The 21,056-nt window shown below is 54.2% G+C and overlaps 1 protein-coding gene and 1 pseudogene across 1 annotated transcript in view; one reads left to right on the top strand and one right to left on the bottom strand.

Moving 5' to 3' along the window:
* The first annotated feature begins 2,873 nt into the window (after window positions 1-2,873).
* LOC131561699 (serine/threonine-protein kinase pim-1-like) lies at window positions 2,874-16,903 on the top strand (annotated as a pseudogene).
* Window positions 16,904-17,423: 520 nt separating this feature from the next.
* The window catches only part of LOC131561698 (hydrocephalus-inducing protein homolog), a 30,590-nt gene continuing 26,957 nt past the window's right edge, over window positions 17,424-21,056 (bottom strand). The window contains exons 16-17 of the mRNA XM_058811070.1: window positions 19,172-19,453; window positions 17,424-17,465 (exon numbers count right to left, since the gene is read on the bottom strand). Of these exons, the coding sequence (XP_058667053.1) occupies window positions 17,424-17,465; window positions 19,172-19,453 (324 nt within the window). The remainder of the gene's footprint in view (window positions 17,466-19,171; window positions 19,454-21,056) is intronic.

Raw genomic sequence — 21,056 nt, 5'->3', positions numbered from 1 at the left:
AACTCCTTGACACCAAACCAACCTGAGTTGTCAAACAGCAGACCTGATGTTTCGAGACATGGGCCACAGGGGAAACCTTTCAGTGTGTTTGGTCCAGGCTGGGCTATGCTTAAGGCAAAGGTGTGTCAGTGTGTTGGATAATACTCTTTTCTTGACCTAGAGATGGGGCAACTGAGAGGTGTTTTAAAAACTTTTATTCCATTTTCAGTGTCATGAGAAGGGTGAGACAATACAGATGTTATAATTCACGCCATCACAATCAGAAGCCAACTACTTCCTAAATATTTTACATTATAAGTGTTTCTTGGTCTTTCAGCCTTTTGCCATGCCATGTTGTAGATGCGTTAAAGCCAATTATTTAAAAATACCCCTTGTGGGTCCCACTACAATGCATCTTTCATAGCTCTGTTTTTCCAAAGTCTTATTTGCAAGGCCATCTTTAGAAATATTTTTCTAGCTCCATTACTCTATCAACAATATCTGTCCTATTCCATGGAAAATTTTAAGTTAGCATTCCTTGTCTCAAGATTTATATACAGATTCATATTTTGTGGGCCTTCTATTAGGCTCTAAAAACTTTCTACAAACCCATTTCCCACATCAGTGGACTTGGCTCCTTCTCTCCTCATTGTGCCTGGCAAGCACAGGAGCCCAGAGCTCCTGCAGAACCCATCCCAGCACTCAGTGGGAGCAAACTTGTGTCCAGTCCTCACCCGGAGCTGCGGTGCCCAGCATTCCACCACTCTGGAATGAGAAACTGTTCCTGCTCTTTCAGAAGGAGCTAAGGAGCTTTGGCCTTCAGATCAATTGTCTGCAGGCTCCTGCAGTGCCTGGTGCTGTTCCCTTGCCAGAGGCACCCCAGGCCAGGGGGGCACATCTGGGCTGCTGTGTCTGGCTCTGGGGCTCCCTGTTCTGGGCAGTGAGGAGGAGCTGCAGAGGCTCTGCAGGACTGACAGGACGGGCTTTGGGGCTGGCAGGAGAAGCTGAGGGACCTGGGCTGCTGGAGCTTCTGAACAGGAGGCCCAGGGCTCCTCCTGCAACTGCTCCAAGGGTGGTTTCAGAGAATCTCAGAATCAGCAAGGGTGGAACAGGCCATGGAGATCATCAAGTCCAACCTGTGCCCTGACACTGCCTTGTCTCCTCTGGGCCTCCTCTCCTCCAGGATAAACAACCCCAGCAGCTCCCTCAGCCGCTCCTCACAGCTCTTGTGCTCCAGATCCCCCCCCCACCCCCCCGCCTTGTTGCCCTTCTCTGGACACGCTCCAGCCCCTCCATGTCCTTCCAAAATTGGGGGGTCCAGAAATGCAAACAGCACTCGAGGCGCTGCCCAAGCAGTGCTGAGCACAGGGGAAGAATCCCAGCCCTGCTCCTGCTGGCCACACCATTCCTGATCCAGGCCAGGAGCCACTGGCCTTCTTGGCCACCTGGGCACACTGCTGGCTCCTGTGCAGCCTGCTGTCCATCAGTGCCCCCAGGTCCCTTTCTGCCTGGCTGCTCTCCAGCCCTTCTGGCGCCTTGTTGAGGGAGGGAGGCAGGGAGGGAACGGATCCAGATCCAATCCTTCCTGAAATGTGGTGTTTGCTGGCACTGCCAGTTCCCAGATTTTGATATTTCTCTATTCTGACAGAGCCCAAGTCCAGCAATTTGCTGGCAAAGAAAGTCAAAACCAAGCAAAGACCTGGTACCTACAGCAACCCGATCTTGGGTTTGCTGACACCCCCAGTACCCAGATCGGGAATGTTTCAGATGCCTGCACAGCACAATTCCAGCAGTTTGCTGGCACAGAAAATTAGCATCTGGGAATTTCTCAGTGCCAGCAAAACCTAAATGCAGCAATTTTCTGGCAAAGAAAGCCAGAACCCAGCAGCTTCCCAGTGCTGCCACCAGCACCACCCAGGTCTGGTGTTTGCTGTGCAAGTGCCCAGATCTGGAAATTTCCCTGTCCTGGCACAGCCCAAGTCCAGCAATTTGCTGGCACAGAAAGCCAAAATCCGGCAATCTCCTGATGCCAATACAGGCACCCAGACCTGGTGTTTGCTGCCACTGCCAGTGCTCAGATCTGGATATTTCCCTGTTCTGGCAGAGCCAAGTCCAGCAATTTTCTGGTAAAGAAAGCCACAATCTGGCAATTCCCTGCTACCGTCATTGGCAATGCCAAGATCTGGTGGTTGCTGGCACCACCAGTGCCCAGATGCGGGAATTTCCCAGTGCCAACACAGCCCAAGTCTTGTAATTTTCTGGCAAAGAAAGCCAAAACCAAGCAAATACCTGGTACCTACAGCAACTCAATCTTGTGTTTGCTGACACCACAAGTGCCCAGATCCAGAATTTTTCAGGTTCCTGCACAGCATAATTCCAGCAATATGCTGGCACTGAAAGTTCACATTTCACAATTTCCTGGTGCTGGCACATTCCCCACCCAGATCTGGTGTGTGCTGGCACTGCCAGTGCCCACATCTGGCAATTTCCCGGTGCTGGCACTACCCATGTCCAGAATTCGCTGGCAAAGAAAGCTAAAACCTGTCAATTTCCCCTTGCCAGCACTGCCCAATCTGGAGTTTGCTGGCCGCAGGATCCCAGGAAAGAAGGAAGGAAAGAAAAGAGGAAGGCATCCAGATCCAGTCCTTCCTGGAGCCTGGAGCCTGAAATGGGCTGTTTGCTGGCACTGCCAGTGCCCAGATCTGGAAATTTCCCAATTCTGGCACAGCCCAAGTGCAGCAATTTGCTGGCACAGAAATCCAAAACCTGTGGCAGCTTCCTCTTACTGGCTCTGGCACCGCCCCCACATCTTGTGTGTCATGTAACCAGAACGCAGATTTGGAAATTTCTCAGGGCCAGCAGAGCCCAAATCTGGCAGATTTCTGTCGCTGGCAATGACGCCACCCACATCTGGTGTTGGCTGGCAGCGCCAGCGCCCAGATCTGAAAACTTCCTGGTGCTGGCACAGCCCAAGTCCATGGATTAGCTGGCACAGAAGGCCAAAATTTGTAACTCTGCAGGTTCTGGCTCCAGCACCATCCAGCTCTGGTGTTTGCTGGGACCGCCAGTGCCCAGATTTGGAAATTTCCTGATACCTTCACAGCCCAGGTCTAGCTAGCAATTTGGTTTTAGCTAGCTTAGGAAGAGAAGTTCCTCTTTCTGTGGAGGAACTGTGACTTTCCTTTTTCTTGGAACTGTTTACACCTGCTCTGGACTGAAAACCCAGACAAACACCGGCAGCAGCAGCTCACACCTGTGGCCCCCCGAGCTCTGGGATGCTGCATTCCAGCACCAGAGGGACTTAGAAGAGACCAAGGCAGCCAACTACAACCCACAAAAAGGACTTCCTGAATTTGCCATCTCTTCACTACTGTGAGAAGTTTGATTTAATATTATTCATTTTTCATGCTTGTGAATACTTCACTTGTGAAATAAACTTGGGTTTTTTCACTTTTCTCAAGGGAAGTCTTTTCCTGAACTATTAGGAGTAGGGGCTGCTCGAACTTGCTTTCTAGACAGACCCATTTTGGAGCTTTCCTCCCAAAATTTGCCCCAAACCAGCACAAACAGTCACAATGAAAATTTCACCAGTGGCATCATTTCCTGGTGGCAAATCTTGTGACAGAAGCTTGACCTTGTTCTCCATGAGAGATTCTTGGGAAGAGCAGACAGGAGAAGATTCCTGGAAAACAGAAACAGCTTTCCAGAAGTGAAATGAAAATGAAAGAAACAATCCAAGGTGTTTTCCTCTATTTATTTCTATGCTCCCCTTTTCCATGTTGCACTGCTTCTCCATCCCAGTAATTCCAGATGCACCTCACCTCTAAGATTGGTGACTTAGTGATTTTTAGACACTCTAAAATACCATGAGCCACACAGAGTTTTCCTTCCCCTGTTTTTACTGGAAAGCAACACTAGATATGTAAGTGCAGTGCTGGGCTCAGGTAGGAATCCTACCCCAAGGGAAGTGTCCCGACAGTGTTTGATCCTCAGCAAGGACAATGCCCAGCAGCGAGCGAGGGGATCGCTGTGCCAGCGTGCAGGAGTCAGGGCTCTGCATTTGGGCTCAAGGCTGCAAAGTTCCCGTGTTTGGGCAGACGGAGGGGCTGTCCCCGGGGCGCGCGGGGCTCGAACGTGGGGCTCGTGGGGCGAGCGGGGAACGGACACGGGGACGAACGGCCCCGGTGCTTCAGTTGCAGCGGCGGCAGCGGCGGCAGCGGCGGCAGCAGCAGCGGCAGCAGCAGCGGCGAGAGCACCAAAACAGATACTTCTGAACAGTCTTTCTCCTTTACTTTCTCTTTGTCTCTTTATTTCTCTTTCTCTCCCTTTCCCGCTGTCGGGCACCCTTCTCTCAGTGTCCGTTTCCCAGCGTCCCTCTCCTCTCCCCGCCTCCCTCTCCCCTGCAGGGCAGGGCCATGCCCCCGGCCCGCCCCCGGCCCCGGGCGGGGCTGCCCCGTGCCCGGCCCCGGCCGTCCCGCCGCGGTCTCGCCTCCGCCCGGCTCTGGCCCTACTGGCGGTGGCGCTGCTGGGCGGGCATCAGTGCCTGGTGCGGGGGCGGCATCGCCGCCCTTCGGCTCCGCCTGGCCCGAGCCCGGACCCGGACCCAACGCAGGGTCCGGTCCCGACCCCGGTCCCGGCCCCGGCTTCTCCCGGGGCCCGCGGAGCACACACGCGGCGCGGCCGCTCCCTCCGCCTCCGCTGCGGCTTCCCCGGCCCGAGCTCCGCCGCTCGGCAGCGCGGCCGCCGGCCCCAAGCCACCAGGGCCTGGGGCGGGTGGGGATGCCGGGCCCGGGGCGGGTGAGGGGCGCTCGGGGGCCGTTGCTGGACCCGGGCCGAGCTCTGAAAGCCGCGTCCCGCCCGCAGGGACGGCGCAGGAGGCCCTGCAGGAGCGGTACCGGCTGGGATCGCTGCTGGGGCGCGGCGGCTTCGGCAGCGTCTTTGCGGCCACGCGGCTCTCGGACGGCGCCCCGGTGAGCGGCTGGGCCGGCGGCGGACGCAGGCAGAGGGGAGGGAGGAGGAGGAGGAGGATGCGTCTGGGCATGACGGGCGGCGAGCTCAGCCCGCTGCTCTCCCTCGCTCGCAGGTGGCCATCAAACGCGTGCCGAGGGATCGCATCCGGCACTGGGGCGAGCTGGTGAGTGAGCGGAGCCAGCGGCAGCAGCCGGGCCGTGCCGGGCGAGGAGGAGCCGGGGCCCGGCGCGGTGGGAGCCGCCGTGAGCCCTGCGGGGAGAGCGGGCGTGGGTTGAGCGGGGCATGCAGAGCATCCCGGGCTGGCTGAGGGCTCCCAGAGCCCCGGCACGGCCTCGGCCCCACTGACGGCGTCGTGCTCCTCCCGCAGCCCGACGGCACCAGCGCACCCCTGGAGATCGTGCTGCTGGCCAAGGTGTCCGGTCGCTGTGGCGGTGTCATTCAGCTCCTGGAGTGGCTTGAGCTCCCCGACAGCTTCCTGCTGGTGCTGGAGCGTCCGGAGCGGTGCCAGGAGCTCTCGGGTTTCCTGGCGGAGCGGGGGTTTCTGCCGGAGGAGGAGGCGCGGGAGCTGTTCCGCCAGGTGCTGGAGGCCGTGCGGCACTGCACCACCTGCGGGGTCCTGCACCGGGACATCAAGCCCGAGAATGTCCTGCTCGACCTGGCCAGCGGGCAGCTGAAACTGATCGACTTTGGCTGTGGCGCCTTCCTCCAAGACACAGCCTACACGCAGTTTGCAGGTGAGCCCTCGCAGGGTGTGCTCCTGGGCATCTCGTGGCCCAGCCTGGGTGCAGCACTGGGATGGGATTGATGCTAAGGCCGAGTTGTTCTGGGTGGGAGGGAGAGTGGGTTTTCTCCACTACTGGGTGGGTTTTTCCTTTGTGTGTCATGGTTGGGCCTTCCTTGTGTTTCTTCTGCCCTCTTCCAAGACCAGTGGCTTCTTTTCCATCCCCAAGTTTGTGCACAAGTCCCAAGTGCTGGTGAGAGGGCAGCGCTCACCCCGTGTGCCTCTGGGGCGGCCCCCACAGGCCCAGGGATGCTGGGGCTGGGCTCTGGGAGCAGCAGCAGCCCCCTGCTGAGCTGTGTCTGTGTTCCACAGGAACCCTGTCCTACAGCCCACCAGAGTGGATCCAGCACCAACGCTACCATGGCGAGGCAGCCACGATCTGGTCCCTGGGCCTCCTGCTGTGCCACCTGGTCATGGGGAAGCACCCATTCAGGAGGGGCCATGAGATCATCCGGGGGCGAATCTTGTTCCCACGATGGCTCTCTCAAGGTGGATCCTCATCTCTGGGCACGGGGGGAATACCAGTGCTGGGAGACAGCAGCGGGCTCATGGGCAAACCACTCTGGCAGCTGCTGAGGAGGTTGCACATGTCCTGCTCTCCTGCTGTCCTCCAAACAGAGCATCCACGGGGAAGTTTAGGCCCAGCTCTGGGCACACCCAGCATGACCTGGGCATGGGAACAGGAGGGCAACTTCTCCAACTGACTGGTGATTTCTGGTTTCTCTCCCCAGCGTGCCAAGATGTCATTAAGAGGTGTTTGTCCATGCAACCCTCGGACAGGCCATCCTTAGAAGATCTTTTCTGTCATCCTTGGGTGAAGGGTGTTCCTCTGCCCTAGAAGACTGAAGAGATCCACGTGCACAGTTGGATCCAGGGGCCTGGCAGGTACCAGCTCCACACATCTCTTGGCAATCAGTGGCAAAGCAAACCAGGCTGGTTTTGTCCTGCCTGTAGCTCTGAGCAGGGGTCAGCAGAAGGGAACATGCAGCTCTTGGGCTGGAGCTGAGCTGGAGACCCGGTGTGACAAGCACTGGTGGCCACCATCCCCCTGGTTTTGTTTGTATGGTTCATGGATGGCTGGGGCCCTGGGCAGAGCCCTGACAGCCTGGTCTGACCCCAGGGAAGGAGAAGGAGCCCCTGGAGAAGCTGTTCCAAATGGGGCTGGTGCTGGAGACACCAAGGACAACCTCAAAGATGACAATCTCTTCCTTGGCCTGGCCAGCTGAAGATGATGGACTTGGATTCTGGCACCTTCTTCAAAGCCAGGCTCCAGGTCCAATTTGCAGGTGAGTCTATAGGCAGGGGGTTGCTCCCGGATCTGGGCATGGCACAGCTGGGCACCAAAGGTTCCCCCTTTGCTGGGGCAGATAAAATGAATTCTTCAGTCAGCTGCCCAGCTGCTTTTTGGCTCTGGGCAGCTGCTGAGGGCTGGATGTGCCGTGGCTGGCTGCAGGCTGGGCACATGTGCTGCCCTCCTGCTCTGCTGCCAAAGGCAGCAGGGATGGGCAGCTCTGGGCACTGCCAGCATGGCCTGGGCACCGCAGGCCTTGGCACAAGGGCACAGGAGCCCTCAGCTGACGGGCGGTTTCTGCTTTCTCTCCTTGCAGCCGGGCTCTGCGGGTGCTGAGGCTGCTCTGGGCTCTGCCAGGGCTCAGCTGGGCTCAGCCCTGGGCCCAGCTGGGCTGGCTCTGCCCTCACATTGCTCTGACAGCTCTGCATCAGACGAGCCCGTTGCGAGCACAGCGCCTGAGCTTTCTGCTTTGGCAGGTGAGTGAGACTCTGCTGCAGGCCCAGAGATTGCAGCTGGGGACACACATCCAACTGGCAAGGACCCAAACTCTCCACAGTAGCAGCTGAACACCTGGATCTGCACAGGGTGTTTTGTCTGTCCCATTCTTCCTTCTTTATTGGCTGGAATTGTGCAATTGCACTTTCTTCCTCCTCTGGCAGTGCCACGAGTGGGCCAAAGCTGGCGAGTGGGCCGTGCTCCAGAGGCAGTGCAGTCTGGAGCTGGTGGATGGAGAATTGCCCTTCTGCACTTCCACACCAGAGCAAAAAGCTGTCAGAGGGACTTTGTGACTCTAAGAAATCCCTGAAAGTTTCAATGGGAATGTTCCGCTCATTCCCAGGCTGAGAAGGAAGGTCGTCTTGTAAAGGATTTGGGCTTTGAAAGAGTTTCCATTCCCAGTCCTGCTTGGAGCTGGAAGGGCACAAAGCAACTTCCTCTTGCCTCGACCACAATTTAAAATAACAATATTGGAAACAATCCCCAAAAACTTTTTAAAAAGACTGCTGAGGTCAGTAAGATGGATCCATGCCATCAGCACATTTACAAAGTAAATAACTTTTCTTTTCAAAAGATCAGTTGCCTCTTAATTCAAAGTTAGAGATGACTTTTCACTGCACACTTGGGGTTTTTTCACACTTTCACATTTTATATAGTTTTTGATTACTTTTTCCTTTTTTTTTCCTTTCAATAGAAAACATGTCCTATAAAAGGAATGTCCTTTGCTCTTGGTTCCCATGTGGAGCAGCTCCCTTCCTGCTGGCTGAGCTGCTCAGGCAGAGCCCGGCAGCTCCTGGCCCTGCAGGGCTGAGGCTTTTCCCCGTTGCTGGGCACAGACTGATGGAGCAGCACTGCTGAACACGGGCACACAGAGGCACCAGCAGCAGCTGCCTTTGGCCACCTGGGGCTCCAAGGCCCAAACTCTGAGCAGCCAGGGCTGGAAGAGACTGGCAGCATCTGATCCCTGACTCTGGGCAGACAGGGCTGCACAAATGACCCCACAGCAGCAGCAGCAGCAGCACATGGAGCTGACTTTGAGCACAGCCCCTGCCCCTCTTCCCTCCCGTGTGCAGCGGTGTCACAGCAGCCTGAGGCACCTGGGAGCCCCCAGTGGCAGCAGGGACTGGAGATGGCAGCCCTGGGCTCCTGGAGGCTGTGCAAGGAACGGAGCTGGGCACTCCCTGTCCATGGGGAGCTTCCAGATGGAAAAGGCTGCTGTGCCCAGGCAGCTGCAAGGGCACAGAAAGGAGGCTCTGGAGCACTGGATCTGTGCCAGTGCCACAGTCCTGGGCAGCAGCCAGCGAGCCCTGGGGGAACAGAGGGCACAGCAAGAGGGACAGAAGCAGGCAAGGGCAGAGACTGGAGAGAGCCAGGCCTGGGAGCAGGAACAGCTGCTCCATTGCACTCTTGGAGAAAGCTCTTGGCTGGTTCAAAGCGCTGAAAAGTGTGAAGGGCAGAGGAGGAGGCCACAGCAAACAAGCTCCTGTTTGCACAGCCTCCCCTCTCCGTGTCCCAGAAGGAATTGCATGGACTGTGTTCTTCTCTCCGAGCCGTCTTGTTCAGCATGAGCAGCTCAGCACCAGGAGCTGAAGGAGCTGAAGCCTCAGGCCACAGGAGCTGGGCAAAAGGGAACTTTTGGAGCAAAGGAATGCTGCTAAAATAGCCCCAGCTGAATGCAGCGGATATAATCATGGAATCACAGAATCCTTTCTGTTGGAAAAGCCCTCTGAGCTCACCCAGTACAGCCGGTCACCCAGCAGTGCCAAGCCCAGCACTAAACCACGTCCCTGAAGTGCCAAGGCCTGGACACCAGCCCTGAGTGAGGCCTGGACAGCAGGCCCTGAGCCAAAGGTGGCCTCTGGATGAACCTTCCTAGCAAACGTTATCTTTGTATCTGCTCCCTGATGAAATATGCATGGTCATTAACACTGTGATAGATGTAGCCACTCCTTAGTGAAACATGTATTGACCTTTGTGTATTTAGAAGCCAGACAAGGCCATGAAATCTGACATCTGGCCTTGTTTGGGGCTGTATGGTCAAAGTCAGCTCCCTTGGTTCCTCCTTGAGCCCTGGCCAGGCTTTGGGAGGGACCCAAGAGGAGGATGAAAGCAGATGTTGCCACACTAGCAGTGCTGTCAGTTTGTTCATTCAGCACTGTCAGAGCTGGGCCCTCTCGCAGCGGGGTTGGAGCCTCACCTGGGGCTGGAGGCACCTGCAGGAATTCCCAGTGCCCAGGAGTGGCTCTGCAGCCCTTGGCTGTGACAGCTTCCCCAGCTGCTGTGTGGGTCTGGGGGATGGTAAAGGCTGAGGGTAAATGCTGCTGGATCTTTGTTAATCACTGCAGGCAATCTTTGGTGGGGATGGTTGGGTGCATTGCTGAGCTGCTCCTTTTGTGATTCTTTGCTGCTCTGAGCTGCAGGAAATGACACTGATTCCTTCAGCTGGAGTCTGTATCTCTGGTGCTGACCCTGCCCACTGGTAAAACAAAACTGGCACAGTCTGGCCAGATGCCAACAAAATGTCATTTGTTCAATGTAAATGTGAGGAATCAGTCCCATCAGAAATTGCCATCTGGGAAGCCCTTCCCTGGAGTTCCCTGGCTCTGGAGTGGGCTGAGGTCGGAGCCCTGTGGGAGTAGTGGGGCAGTCGGGTAAAAGAAGCTGCACCCCTGGATGGCTTCAAGTGCATCCAAAAATTGCAAATGGAAAAGGAAAACACCTTGTGGGTTTGGGCAGACAAAGATGAATTTGTTGAGAGTACATAGGAAACAGCACTTTCAGAAGGAACAATGATTATTGGAATGCTCCCACATGGAGCAACAGAAGGTTTTAATCTTGAGCTAATATGCATTTGTACAAGTGAAATATTGATATAATAAATATCTATATACATATTTATAGTATATAAAGACATATATATATATATATTAATATATTCACATATATATGTGGGTATATATGTGTATACACATATGTGTAAAAAATATGTATATATTTTTTATATTGTTTAACACATCCTGCCAGACCAGATCTCCCTGTTTGCTCTAAGGGCCCCTGTGGAAAATGCTCTGATCCACGGGGCTCCGTGCGAAGGCTGCTGTGACACTGAGGGACTTGCACAGCAATTCCATCCAGGAGCCTGGGTGCCCCTCAGGGACTGGGACCCGGCCCCTTCCAGCCAGAGGGGAAAGGGCCCCCCAAGCCTTGTTAGCCACAGACAGCATGGGAAAGCTGAACAGCAAAGGGCCTGGGGGCATTATTCTGGAATTAAAAAGGTGCCAGCTCCATGGACAACAGAATTCTTGTTCCTAACTCGAATGAGATTGAGAAAAAATAATGAAGAACGGTGTCACTAAAGTACTACTGATGTCTGTAAGGTGTACCTTGATAGTCAGCCAGAATCTTTGTCTGCCACAAATACCTCTGGTGTTTCACCAAGGGATTGGTCATCAAAATATAATGATGGGTTATGATGGATTGCTGAGCTTCTTTTGTAATTCTTTGCTAATGATGATGTGCTTTGCTGAGCTTATCCTTTTGTAAATCTCTGCAGCTGTGCATGATATAAATGACACAATTCCTTAACTTGGTGTCTGTGTCTTTGGTAGTGACCCTGCCCACTGGTGAAACAGGGCCCCCTTTTGCCTAAGTGTTACCTGGGAAGGCAAAAGCCCTCCCTCCAAAATTCCCCCCTTCCTCCCTGTTCCCCCCTTCATACCCTGAGCATGATGTGCTCTGGTCTGGGGTATGCCCGGGCTCAGTTTGGGTCCCCTGTCCTGGCTGTGTCCCCTGCCCAGCTCCCCCGCAGCCCCAGCCCCTCCCCAGCGTGGCTGGACGAGGGGCAGGACAGGCCTTGGCTGTGCTGCAGCTCAGCAAGAACAAAACCATCTCTGCGTGCTCAGCGCTGTGCTCAGCACCCGGCCCAGCAGTGTCTCAGTGCCAGGGGCTGTGCCCTCAGTCCCTGCCGGGGGTTTCCATGGCAACTGCCAGGCCAGGTGACCCAGGTGTCCCCCCAGTGCCGGTTGCCATGGAAACAGTGCCCAGCCCTGCCCCTTTCTGTCTGGCTGACCTGGCCTTTGGCCCTGGCAGTGCCGGTGGCTGCTGGTTCCTGGTGCCAGAGCGGCCAGCGCGGCACAGGGCAGGTGGCCATGGCACAGCCCCCAGCAAGGGATCCCCTCTGGCTCTGGGCACTGACACCAGCCCTGAGCAAGGGCCCAGGGCAGCTTTCCATGGCCACCAACCATCACAACGGGTCCGGGCATTGGTTGCCATTGCACCAAACCAAGGAACGGGTCCCCGTGGCCGTTGCCATGGCACCTGGTGGCACCAACGAGTGTCACTGCAATTGTACCTGGAACAGCCCTGGCACTGCTTTGTCCCAGGGTTGCCATGGCAGCCAAGGGCAGCAACAGCTCTGCAGGCAAGTGGCCATGGAACCTGGCTGCAGAAATGGCTCCTTGGGCTGGTTTCCAAGGAAACCTGAACTGATGGGGGTTGCCATGGCACCCAAACCCAGCAGTGGGGTCCTTGCAGTGTCCATGGCAACAGTCCCTTGCAATGGCACCACTGCATGTTGGGATGATGATGCACCCTCACAGCTGGCCCAGGGCAGGTCTGGAGTGCTTCTGGTGGCAGCTTGGGCTTGGCACACAGTTGAGGAGGATGTCTGTTTTCAGTGGGGAAACTCAGGAGTTTTAGATTGCTTCAAAAACAAATGAAGGAAAATCCCTCTTTGGCTGTGTGCAGCCACTTCTCCAAGCAAAGCAGGTTCCAGGTGAGTGAGGAGAGAGACCATGGGCTTGGGGAATATGAAGCAAGGTTGTCCACACTGGCTCAGAGCTCAAGGCACCACTTCTCTGAGCAGGCCAGGGCTCCTTAGGAGAGTCCCTGGATCAATATCAGTCACTGAATGCTGCAATCACCTCTTGTGTAATAAGAACAGCAATAAAAAGACACCCTTTAAAATAGGACTACATATTTCCTGGAAGCTCTTTGAACTATTTCTCCATAACTGTCAAAGGAAAACCTCCTAATGAACTACACTGGAGCAGAGGGAAATCAAGGCAGAGCCAGGGTTTGTCAGGACTTGCTTGATCCTCATGAGCCTCACTGTGCATTTGGAGTGAGCCCTTGAACCTCAGGGCCTGGGAGGAGATTGCACAAACCTTGCCAGGAGTCAAAGGCAGAGGAAACACCCCAAGTGTCTCCAGGCATTCATGGCTCCCTCTGAGGTCCCTCTCCAACACAGGCTCCTCATGGACTCCTTGGAGGAGAGAATTTGTGGCCAGGATGGCACAAAAACCTCTCAGACAGTGTGGAAAAGAAAATCTAAAGTACCTTCAACACCTTGAGTGTCTCAAAGCATTAATGAGCCCCATTTCGTGTCAGTACAAAGCTCTCCAGGGACTAATTAACGCAGATAATTGGGGCCATGATTGGACAAATATCTCCCAGAGTCTATCCCAAGGGAAACACCAAATACCTTAAAAGAACTGAAGTACCTTGAAGCATTTATGAGCCCCACTGAGTGGTGTTACTGACAAAGCCTCTCTAAGGACTAATTGCAACACATAATTAGAGGCCATGATTGCACAAAGCTCTCAGAGACTCCAAGGCAAAAGCAAAACCCAAAGTCCTTTGAAAAACCTGCAGTCCCTGGAAGCATGAAGGAGCCCCCAGGACCATTCCTGAGCAAGGCTCCGCAGGGACTCCTTCCAGCAGATCCTTGAGGCCATGGGATGTGGGCTAGGGGAGGATGCTGAGGGCAGGACAAGGGGCTGACAGTGCCCAGCCTGGCTGGGGCTGTGCCAGGAGGCCCCCGTGCCTCAGGACAAGGTGTCTCCTCACAGCCCTTGGTGGCACAGACCCTGCTGTGCCCCAGGGCACCAAGACTTGGCTTCTCTTTGTCCCCACCTGTCATCACTGCCTCCAGTTCTCTGCTCTGCCTGGGGCCTGGGGACACTTTCCCTGTGGTGTCCCTGACAGGGATCTCTTCAAAATACAAGAAACTTCAGTGTTTCAATAGAACTGAGTTCTTAAGGGTTCTTGAGGGTTGTGTGACATCACAAAGCTGGCTTTGACATCACAGAGCTTGCTGTGACATCACAGAGCAGGGTGTGAGGCTATAGAGCAGTGTCTGCTCTCATAGAGGGTGGCTCTGAGGCATCAGAGAGTAGGTTGTGACCTCACCTGGTGGCTGTGTAACATCATAGAGGAGGCTGTGACATCACAGACCAGATTGTGACATCACAGGGTGACTTTGTGACATCAGTCTTCTGCGATGTCACAGCACTGCTGTATGAAATCACAGGATGACACAGAGTTGGCTCTGTAACATCACAGGGTCAGTGTGACATCACAGGGGCTGTGTGACATCACAGGGGCTGTGTGACATCATGGGGGCAGCATGACATCACAGGGGCAATGTGACATCACGGGGGCTGTGTGAGGGCACTGGGGAGGTCACTCTGCCCCGGCCCCCCTCACAGTTCCCCCCAGAGCAGTCCAACCCTGCTCGTGCACAGCGGGGTCCCCTGTCCCCCCGGGTCCCCCAGCCCCGCAGCCTCCCCCAGAGGATGTTCCACAAGATCGACCCCAGAGCCTGACACGGGGACGGGGGGACGGGGCCCTGGGGGTGGCACAGGGGGACAGGGACTTCCCGGCAGCGTCCCCGTGTCCCCCAGGGCCAGAGCCTGGGCCAGGGCTCCTTCACCCTGTTACAAACGAGGCCTTGAGAGCGCTGAAAAACCCCCGGCAAGGGATCAGCCAAAACCAGATTTAATATTAAGGGACAGCAGCACAAAGTTCCTTGGCAAGAGTCACTCTGCTCCTGACTGGACACTTCAGGCACACCAAGGAAACAAAGCAACTACAAAACCAAACAGAATCCAGGCAATAAAACCAGAAATTAACCTGGAACTGTCCCTGTGTGTGCATGTGTGAGTGACACAAGGACAGCAAGGGCAAGGATAAAAGGAACATGGCCTGAAAGCTTAACAGAGCTCAAACTTAACAGGACTTTACTTATACATTAACCTTAACTGATACTTTCAACCTCACAGTTTAGCAAAAGAGCAGAGTATAACAGCATGTAACCTAACTTAAACCTATGACTTCGCAATTTAACAGAGGAATAACACTTAACAATATTGAACTTAACATAAAACTTATACTAAAGGTAACTGCTTAGCAAAAGAAAACCTCTCAGCAGCATTTAACTTCACTTAGGCCTTGTGATTTAACCTTCCCTACAGGCCTGACTGACTCAGCTATCCAAGGCACTCAAGCCCCTCAGAGTGCAGCATTTCTGCCACATTTCTCCAGCACAGGCACTCCTGTGTGCACACAGACACAAAGAGTCAGTGCAAGGCACCTGTGAGCAATTCCCCTGAGGGCAGGAAATGCTCACTGTGGGTCCTTTGGCATCTCCCCAGCGGGTGAAGGGTTGAGCCTGGAGGAGTGGGGGGATCGGCCCAGGCTCCGTCGTTGTTCAGGATCCCCAAGTGCAGCAAACGGGAGAGTTCCCGGCTGGGAGAGGCCCCACTCAGAGGGAGTGGCTGGCCCAGGAGAGCTCCAAGGGCTCCTTTTGGAGCGCTGTTTGCAGGGCCCCAAGAGAGGGCCTTCAGTCCCAGCAATGGTTCATCCTGGCCGCACCTGGCATCAGCAGCTTTCTTTGGCAGTGTGAGAACAGGGATGTTGTGCCGCTCAGGGAACACAAACAGGTCCCAGGACTGCTCCTATAGGAACCAGGAGCTGGTTGGGCAGCAGCAGTGCCTGGAGCAGACAGTGTTTGTGATGAGCTGCAGAGGAGCTGAGCCTGGGGCTGTTGGCCAAGGCTGAGGCCCAGGGAGCATTTCTCAGCTGGCAGGGCGGCCTGAGAAGGGGAGGGGGGAATGCAGCAGCACAGGCCCATGGAACCAAGGGACCATTGTGACCCTGTGGGGCCCTGTGAGACCAAGAGACCATTGTGACACTGTGGGGCCCTGTGAGACCAAGAGACCATTGTGACACTGTGGGACCCTGTGACAACAAGGGACCATTGTGACACTGTGGGGCCTCATGGAATCATGGAGAGCACTGTGACGTTGCTGGGCCTCATGGATCCATGGGGACTGTACTGACGCTGTGTGGCTCCATGGAATGTAGGGATCATTGTGACACTGAGAGGCCTCATCAAAACAAGGGGCCATTGTGACAGCGTGGGTCTGCATGGAACCATGGAGACCATTCGGACACTTTGGGGTGTTATGGAACCAAGGGGCCATGGTGACACTGAGGGGCACCATGGAAACACAGAGACCATTGTGACACTCAAGGGACTCATGGAAACGCAGAGACCATTGTGACGCTGTGAGGCCTCATGGAATCAGTGAGACCATTGTGATCCTGGGAGGACCATTGTGATATTGTGGGGCCTCGTGAAACCAAGAGGCCGTTGTGACACTGCAGGTCTTCTTGTAATCAAGGGGCCATTGTGACACTGCTGGAACCCATGGAATCAAGTCACCATTCTGACACTGCGGGGCCCCATGGATCCAAGGAACCATTGTGACAATATGGAGCCCCACAAAACCAAGGGAACACAAAACAAGTCTGGCTGCTTTGGCCTCCCATAGACTGCCTGACTGGTCCAACTGACCTTTGCATGTTGAGTGTCACTTCTCATCTGCTGCTGAAACACTGAGGCTCTGTGCTTTCCTTCCCAATGGAAAAGAACTGTCCTCCTGCTCTAGGCACCCATGGCCAGAATTGGGATTTCACCTCCAAAGGTCCTTATATCCAGGGATTCTTCCAATAGGAATATTGCCAGGACAAGTCTGTCTGGCAGTGGTTTCACAAGGGTCACCTCTCATCCGTCCCCAAAACATTGGGAAAGGCTCCATGCTCTCCTTCCTAAGGAAAGAACTGTCTGCTTCTCCAGGTGCCCATGGCTGAGATTGGGTTTCCACCTCCAAAATTCCCTAAATCCAAACTCTGCAATTACTGACAATCTAGCTGGCCGTGGCCTGCTGAGGCTCTCACTTGCCTTCCAAACCTTGAGGCTCTGTGCTTTCCTTCCCATGGAAAAGAACTGTCCTTCTCAGCCAGGTGCCCATGGCCACAATTGGGATTTCACCTCCAACACTGCCTGTTTTGACAGACTGGAGGAGATTGTTGGCTCTAAACATTTTGTGTGTGGGGGAGGAAGGGGCAGGTCCAGCCTTGCCCTGCCCTGTAAGCCCAGCCCTGCCCTGCCCTGTGACCCCAATCCCCTCAGGGGCCTTCAGTGGGTTTACGGTTTCTACCTGAAGGGCGGCACCCTGAACCCCCAGCACCGCCGTTCCACCCTGGGCACTGGGGCCCTCTTGGCTCTACTCAGTGCTGCCGCTGTACTCGGGGCACCCTAAACGCCGCTAGGGACCCGTGTCCTCCTACTGCAGGGATTGTGCGCGACTCACACTGCCCCGATCCTCCACGCACCCGGAGCTCCATTCAGGGCTTGCGTGCCAACTCACCAATTCATCTGCCACCTTTACTCAAATTTGGTGCACAGGAAAAACACCAGCCAGATATTTGTAAGAGGTCAAAATGACACAAAATTCTACTGGCAAAGTGCAAAAAATCAAGAACTTTGGAATAGGATTTAACGCAACATCAAATTACACATAAAACACTAATCATAGCAGTAACTTCATTAACTTAGCCCATTTATCCTGGAAACATTAAAACACGTAAGCTGTTAGGGTATCCAAAAATGTTCCATATAAAGAGCATTAGAACAAGAAGAAAGAGAGAGAGACAGAAAGACAGAAGCTCTATAGAAAGACACATATATGACTAACAGCTCCTAGGGTTCCAGTGTGGGTGAGACACAAACCCCAGGAGAGGGCAGAGTCCATACCAGGGGCTCACCTTGTGCTCTATATTTTAAGCCCCCGGGCCCTTGTGAGCCTCCCCCAGGTGGGATTTCTGATCACACAGGCAATCAGGGCTGGGTTAGCACTGTACCCACTGTGTGACTGATTGACAGCTCATCCCACAGTGTCTCAGGACATTGATCTCATCCAGCTTCTGACAGTGACCATGGTGACACAGGGGAACCTCATGGAACCGTGGGTCAGTTGTGACAATGTGGGTCCAAGGACACACCGGGGGATGTCATAGGTAGAATAATGATAGAAGAAAAGTATTACCGCGCCTGAGTGGGCGCTGCTGGTGATAGAGAGACGGTGAATCTTGTTTCTTGAATCAGAAGGCTTGATTTATTAAGATATTATATATAATACATTATGACTATACTAATAAGAATATAGAGAGAGGTTTGCAGAGCAGCTAGGCTAGATAGGAAGAGATAGAAAAGAATCCCAACAAAGCTGTGGCCAAGGACTCAGTCCTCTGGCTTATACTTTGTGATTGGCCCTTAATTATAAACATGGGAACATGAACCAATCACCAATCAAAATAGGTGCCCCTGTTGCATTCACCAGCAGCTGATAATAATTGTTTATGTTCTCCTCTGAGGCTTCAGCCTTCAAGAAGACACAGAAATCTGAAATAAAGGATTTCTGTGAAAAAATGTCTGCGACATCTCACCTTTCTAAATTGTATAAAATAAAAAAAAATGCTGATGTGGAATGAACAGGAAATTTCTTTACCTGTAGAATATACAATAACTAACAAATCACTAGAACAATGCTACAATATAAGAAAAATGCAAAATACAATGCAAAGAGAATTTGAGTCCATGCAGCTGAGTTTCAGGAACAGTCCAAGAGCCAAAGTTGTTTCCCTTGGAATATCTGAGAGTCCTTTTTGGTCCTGAAAACAACTTGCTGCAAAAGGAATCCCATCAATAGTTATCAAAAAACCATTGACAGTCATAACACAATTTTTAAACAGTTTGTGGAATGTCCTTTCTGGCCCTTCAATGCTTCAGAGCTGCTGCCCGCTGTTTTCAATCTTTTTTATTTAATTTTAATTTTTTTTTTTTTATTGAAAAACAAAAGAGCAGCACCCGAGCAGAGCAGTGCCAGACAAGGAAAGGCCCTGGGGGCTCTGTCCCATACTGGACCAGGAACCCCAAAACTGGCTCACAAAGGGGGACCAGGACCGGTAGGAGAAACCAGAGTCCCCAAAAACATAAGGAGGCCACGCAGTGGGACCAGCCCAGGAATTTTTTGAGCCCAACGGCCCAGGCCAAACCCATGAGGAAGGCTCTGCATTCCTGCAGGCCTGAACCTTGTTGCCAGCACAATGGCAGCACGGGTAGTGAGACGCTTCCTTTCCCCTAAACCACTGAGGCATGCCAGCAGCAGGGAAATAGAAGCTGCCCCGAGAATCTTCATCTTGGGTCTGGGAATGTTTGTTTCCCACAGCAACATGTCACCACCCCCACCGGGCTGGGGACCAGAGGCAGAAATTTCGGGAGCCCCCTCCCCCTCGCCGCTAGGGCACAAGATGGGCGGCAGAGATGGCAGCCTCCATGGGACAGCAACCGAAACACCACCCCCCAAACCGCCGAGCTTGAAAGCCGGCAGCTGGACTGCCGCAAGAGTCAGCTGGCGGGCAGCCCCCGCTCCACTGAAGGAGAGACCAGCCTCCGGGGCCGCTTCCTGGAGCGGGCCCGGGGCTGGCGGGCCGGCCATGGGGGGCGCTGGGCCAGGGTGGGGGCCCACGGGGCTGTGGATGACGCTGGGGCTGGCCTGGAACGCGGCAGTGACTCTGGCCACGGAGGAGCCGGCCGAGGAGGGAATCACGCTGATCGTGGGATCAGCCGCGGGCTGCTCCGAGAGTCCCGCAGGTTCAGCGCCGTTTTCTGCCGCTGACTCTGGGACTGTCTCGGCTTGAAGCGGCGGGGATGCGCGAGAACCCACCTCCGCCGCGTCCCCCAGCCCTGAAAGCAGCGGCAGGCACGACACGGGGCCGGCGCCGTGCCCCGCCGCTGACTCCGGGGTCTGCTGCAGAGGCGCAGTCGCAGTCTCCTTCAGAGCGCAAACAGGCAGCAGCGGAGCCGGGAGAAGCGGCGGGGCATCGCTGTTGCTTAGCAACAGGTCAATCGCCGAAAGTGCTGTTCTCTTCTGCCTTCTCCGACACAGGCTCTGGCGGGGGCGGGGAGGCCGGTGAAACCGCGGGCGGGACCTCCTGGAGTGACGGCTCTAGCAGGGGCGTGGAGGAAGCCTCGGAGACCGGTGCCGCTCCGATGTGTGAAGGAGGCGGAGTCTGAGAGGCCGGCGCTGGCTTGAGCGGCCACTCCCATCCCCCCGGAAAGAGAGAAGGGGGGGGAGGACAACACTCCATCTGAGCATGCTCCGGAGCAAGAGTAAAAAAAACTTCTTCGCGCCGCGAAGTTTCAGCCCCCCGCGCCGCGAAGCGGGGGGGGCGAAAAGCCCAAAGTCATCACCCATGGGGTCTTCTGCCAAGGGCGGTGGAAACGGAGCTTGTCCATAACAGTTAGAGATCCATTGAAAACAAGCTGCTCTGCGCTTCAGGACTGGGAAAAGCTTTATAAATGCTGGGTAGATAGAAGGCAACACGCGTCCCTGACTGTAGACGCACTGGATAATTGAGTCCATGCACTCCCAGACGAAAACATCTAAAGCGTACAGGACATCAGTAAAAAACCCAAAAAGCTTTGCCCATCGAAAGAACCCATAGATATCTGTTTCTGACAAAAAGCAACCATCTTCTCTGCACCAATATTTCCAGAGGGCAATAAGCTTTTCCTCTGAAGCGGAGAACTGAATGTCTTCTGGCAAGGCATGTGTCTGCCAAACGAACAGCCACAAGCTATGAAGGGCTGGTTCATCAGGGATAGAAAAGCCCACAGTACCTTCTAAAAGAGTCCAGCTTGCTCTGGCCAGCTCCACAGGTCTGCTGCCCTTTTCCATCATCTTTCCTGATGGTTTTCCAGAAGAAGGTTCTGTTGTGGTCAGCCTTGGCTGTGAACTCTGTCCAAATCAGGATCTTCAGTTCTTCAGCTCCTGGCTTGAATCCACTTTCTTTGGTCACTTCAAAGCAACCATCAAATGCCACACATACAGGATTTTACCCAGTGCAGCAATTTTGCTCCTCTGGTCTTATTAAATTAATTTTTGCTCTGACACGTCGGGTCACCAGATATTACCGCGCCTGAGTGGGCGCTGCTGGTGATAGAGAGACGGTGAATCTTGTTTCTTGAATCAGAAAGCTGAATTTATTAATATAAGATATAATACATTATAGTTATACTAGAAAGAATAAGGAGAGAGGTTTGCAGAGCAGCTAGGCTAGCTAGGAAGAGATAGAAAAGAATCCCAACAAAGCTGTGGCCAAGGACTCAGTCCCCTGGCTTACACTTTGTGATTGGCCCTTAATTATAAACATGGGAACATGAACCAATCACCAATCAAAATAGGTGCCCCTGTTGCATTCCCCAGAAGCTGATAATAATTGTTTATGTTCTCCTCTGAGGCCTCAGCCTTCCAGAAGACACAGAAAACTGAAAGAAAGGATTTCTGTGAAAAAATGTCTGCGACAGAAAAGCCTTTTGAAATGAAGCCTTGTTCAGCCACATCAATAGCT

Source organism: Ammospiza caudacuta, chromosome 10 (assembly GCF_027887145.1).
Source record: "Ammospiza caudacuta isolate bAmmCau1 chromosome 10, bAmmCau1.pri, whole genome shotgun sequence".
Lineage (NCBI taxonomy): Eukaryota > Metazoa > Chordata > Aves > Passeriformes > Passerellidae > Ammospiza > Ammospiza caudacuta.
This window is presented reverse-complemented; position numbering and strand designations above follow the sequence as displayed.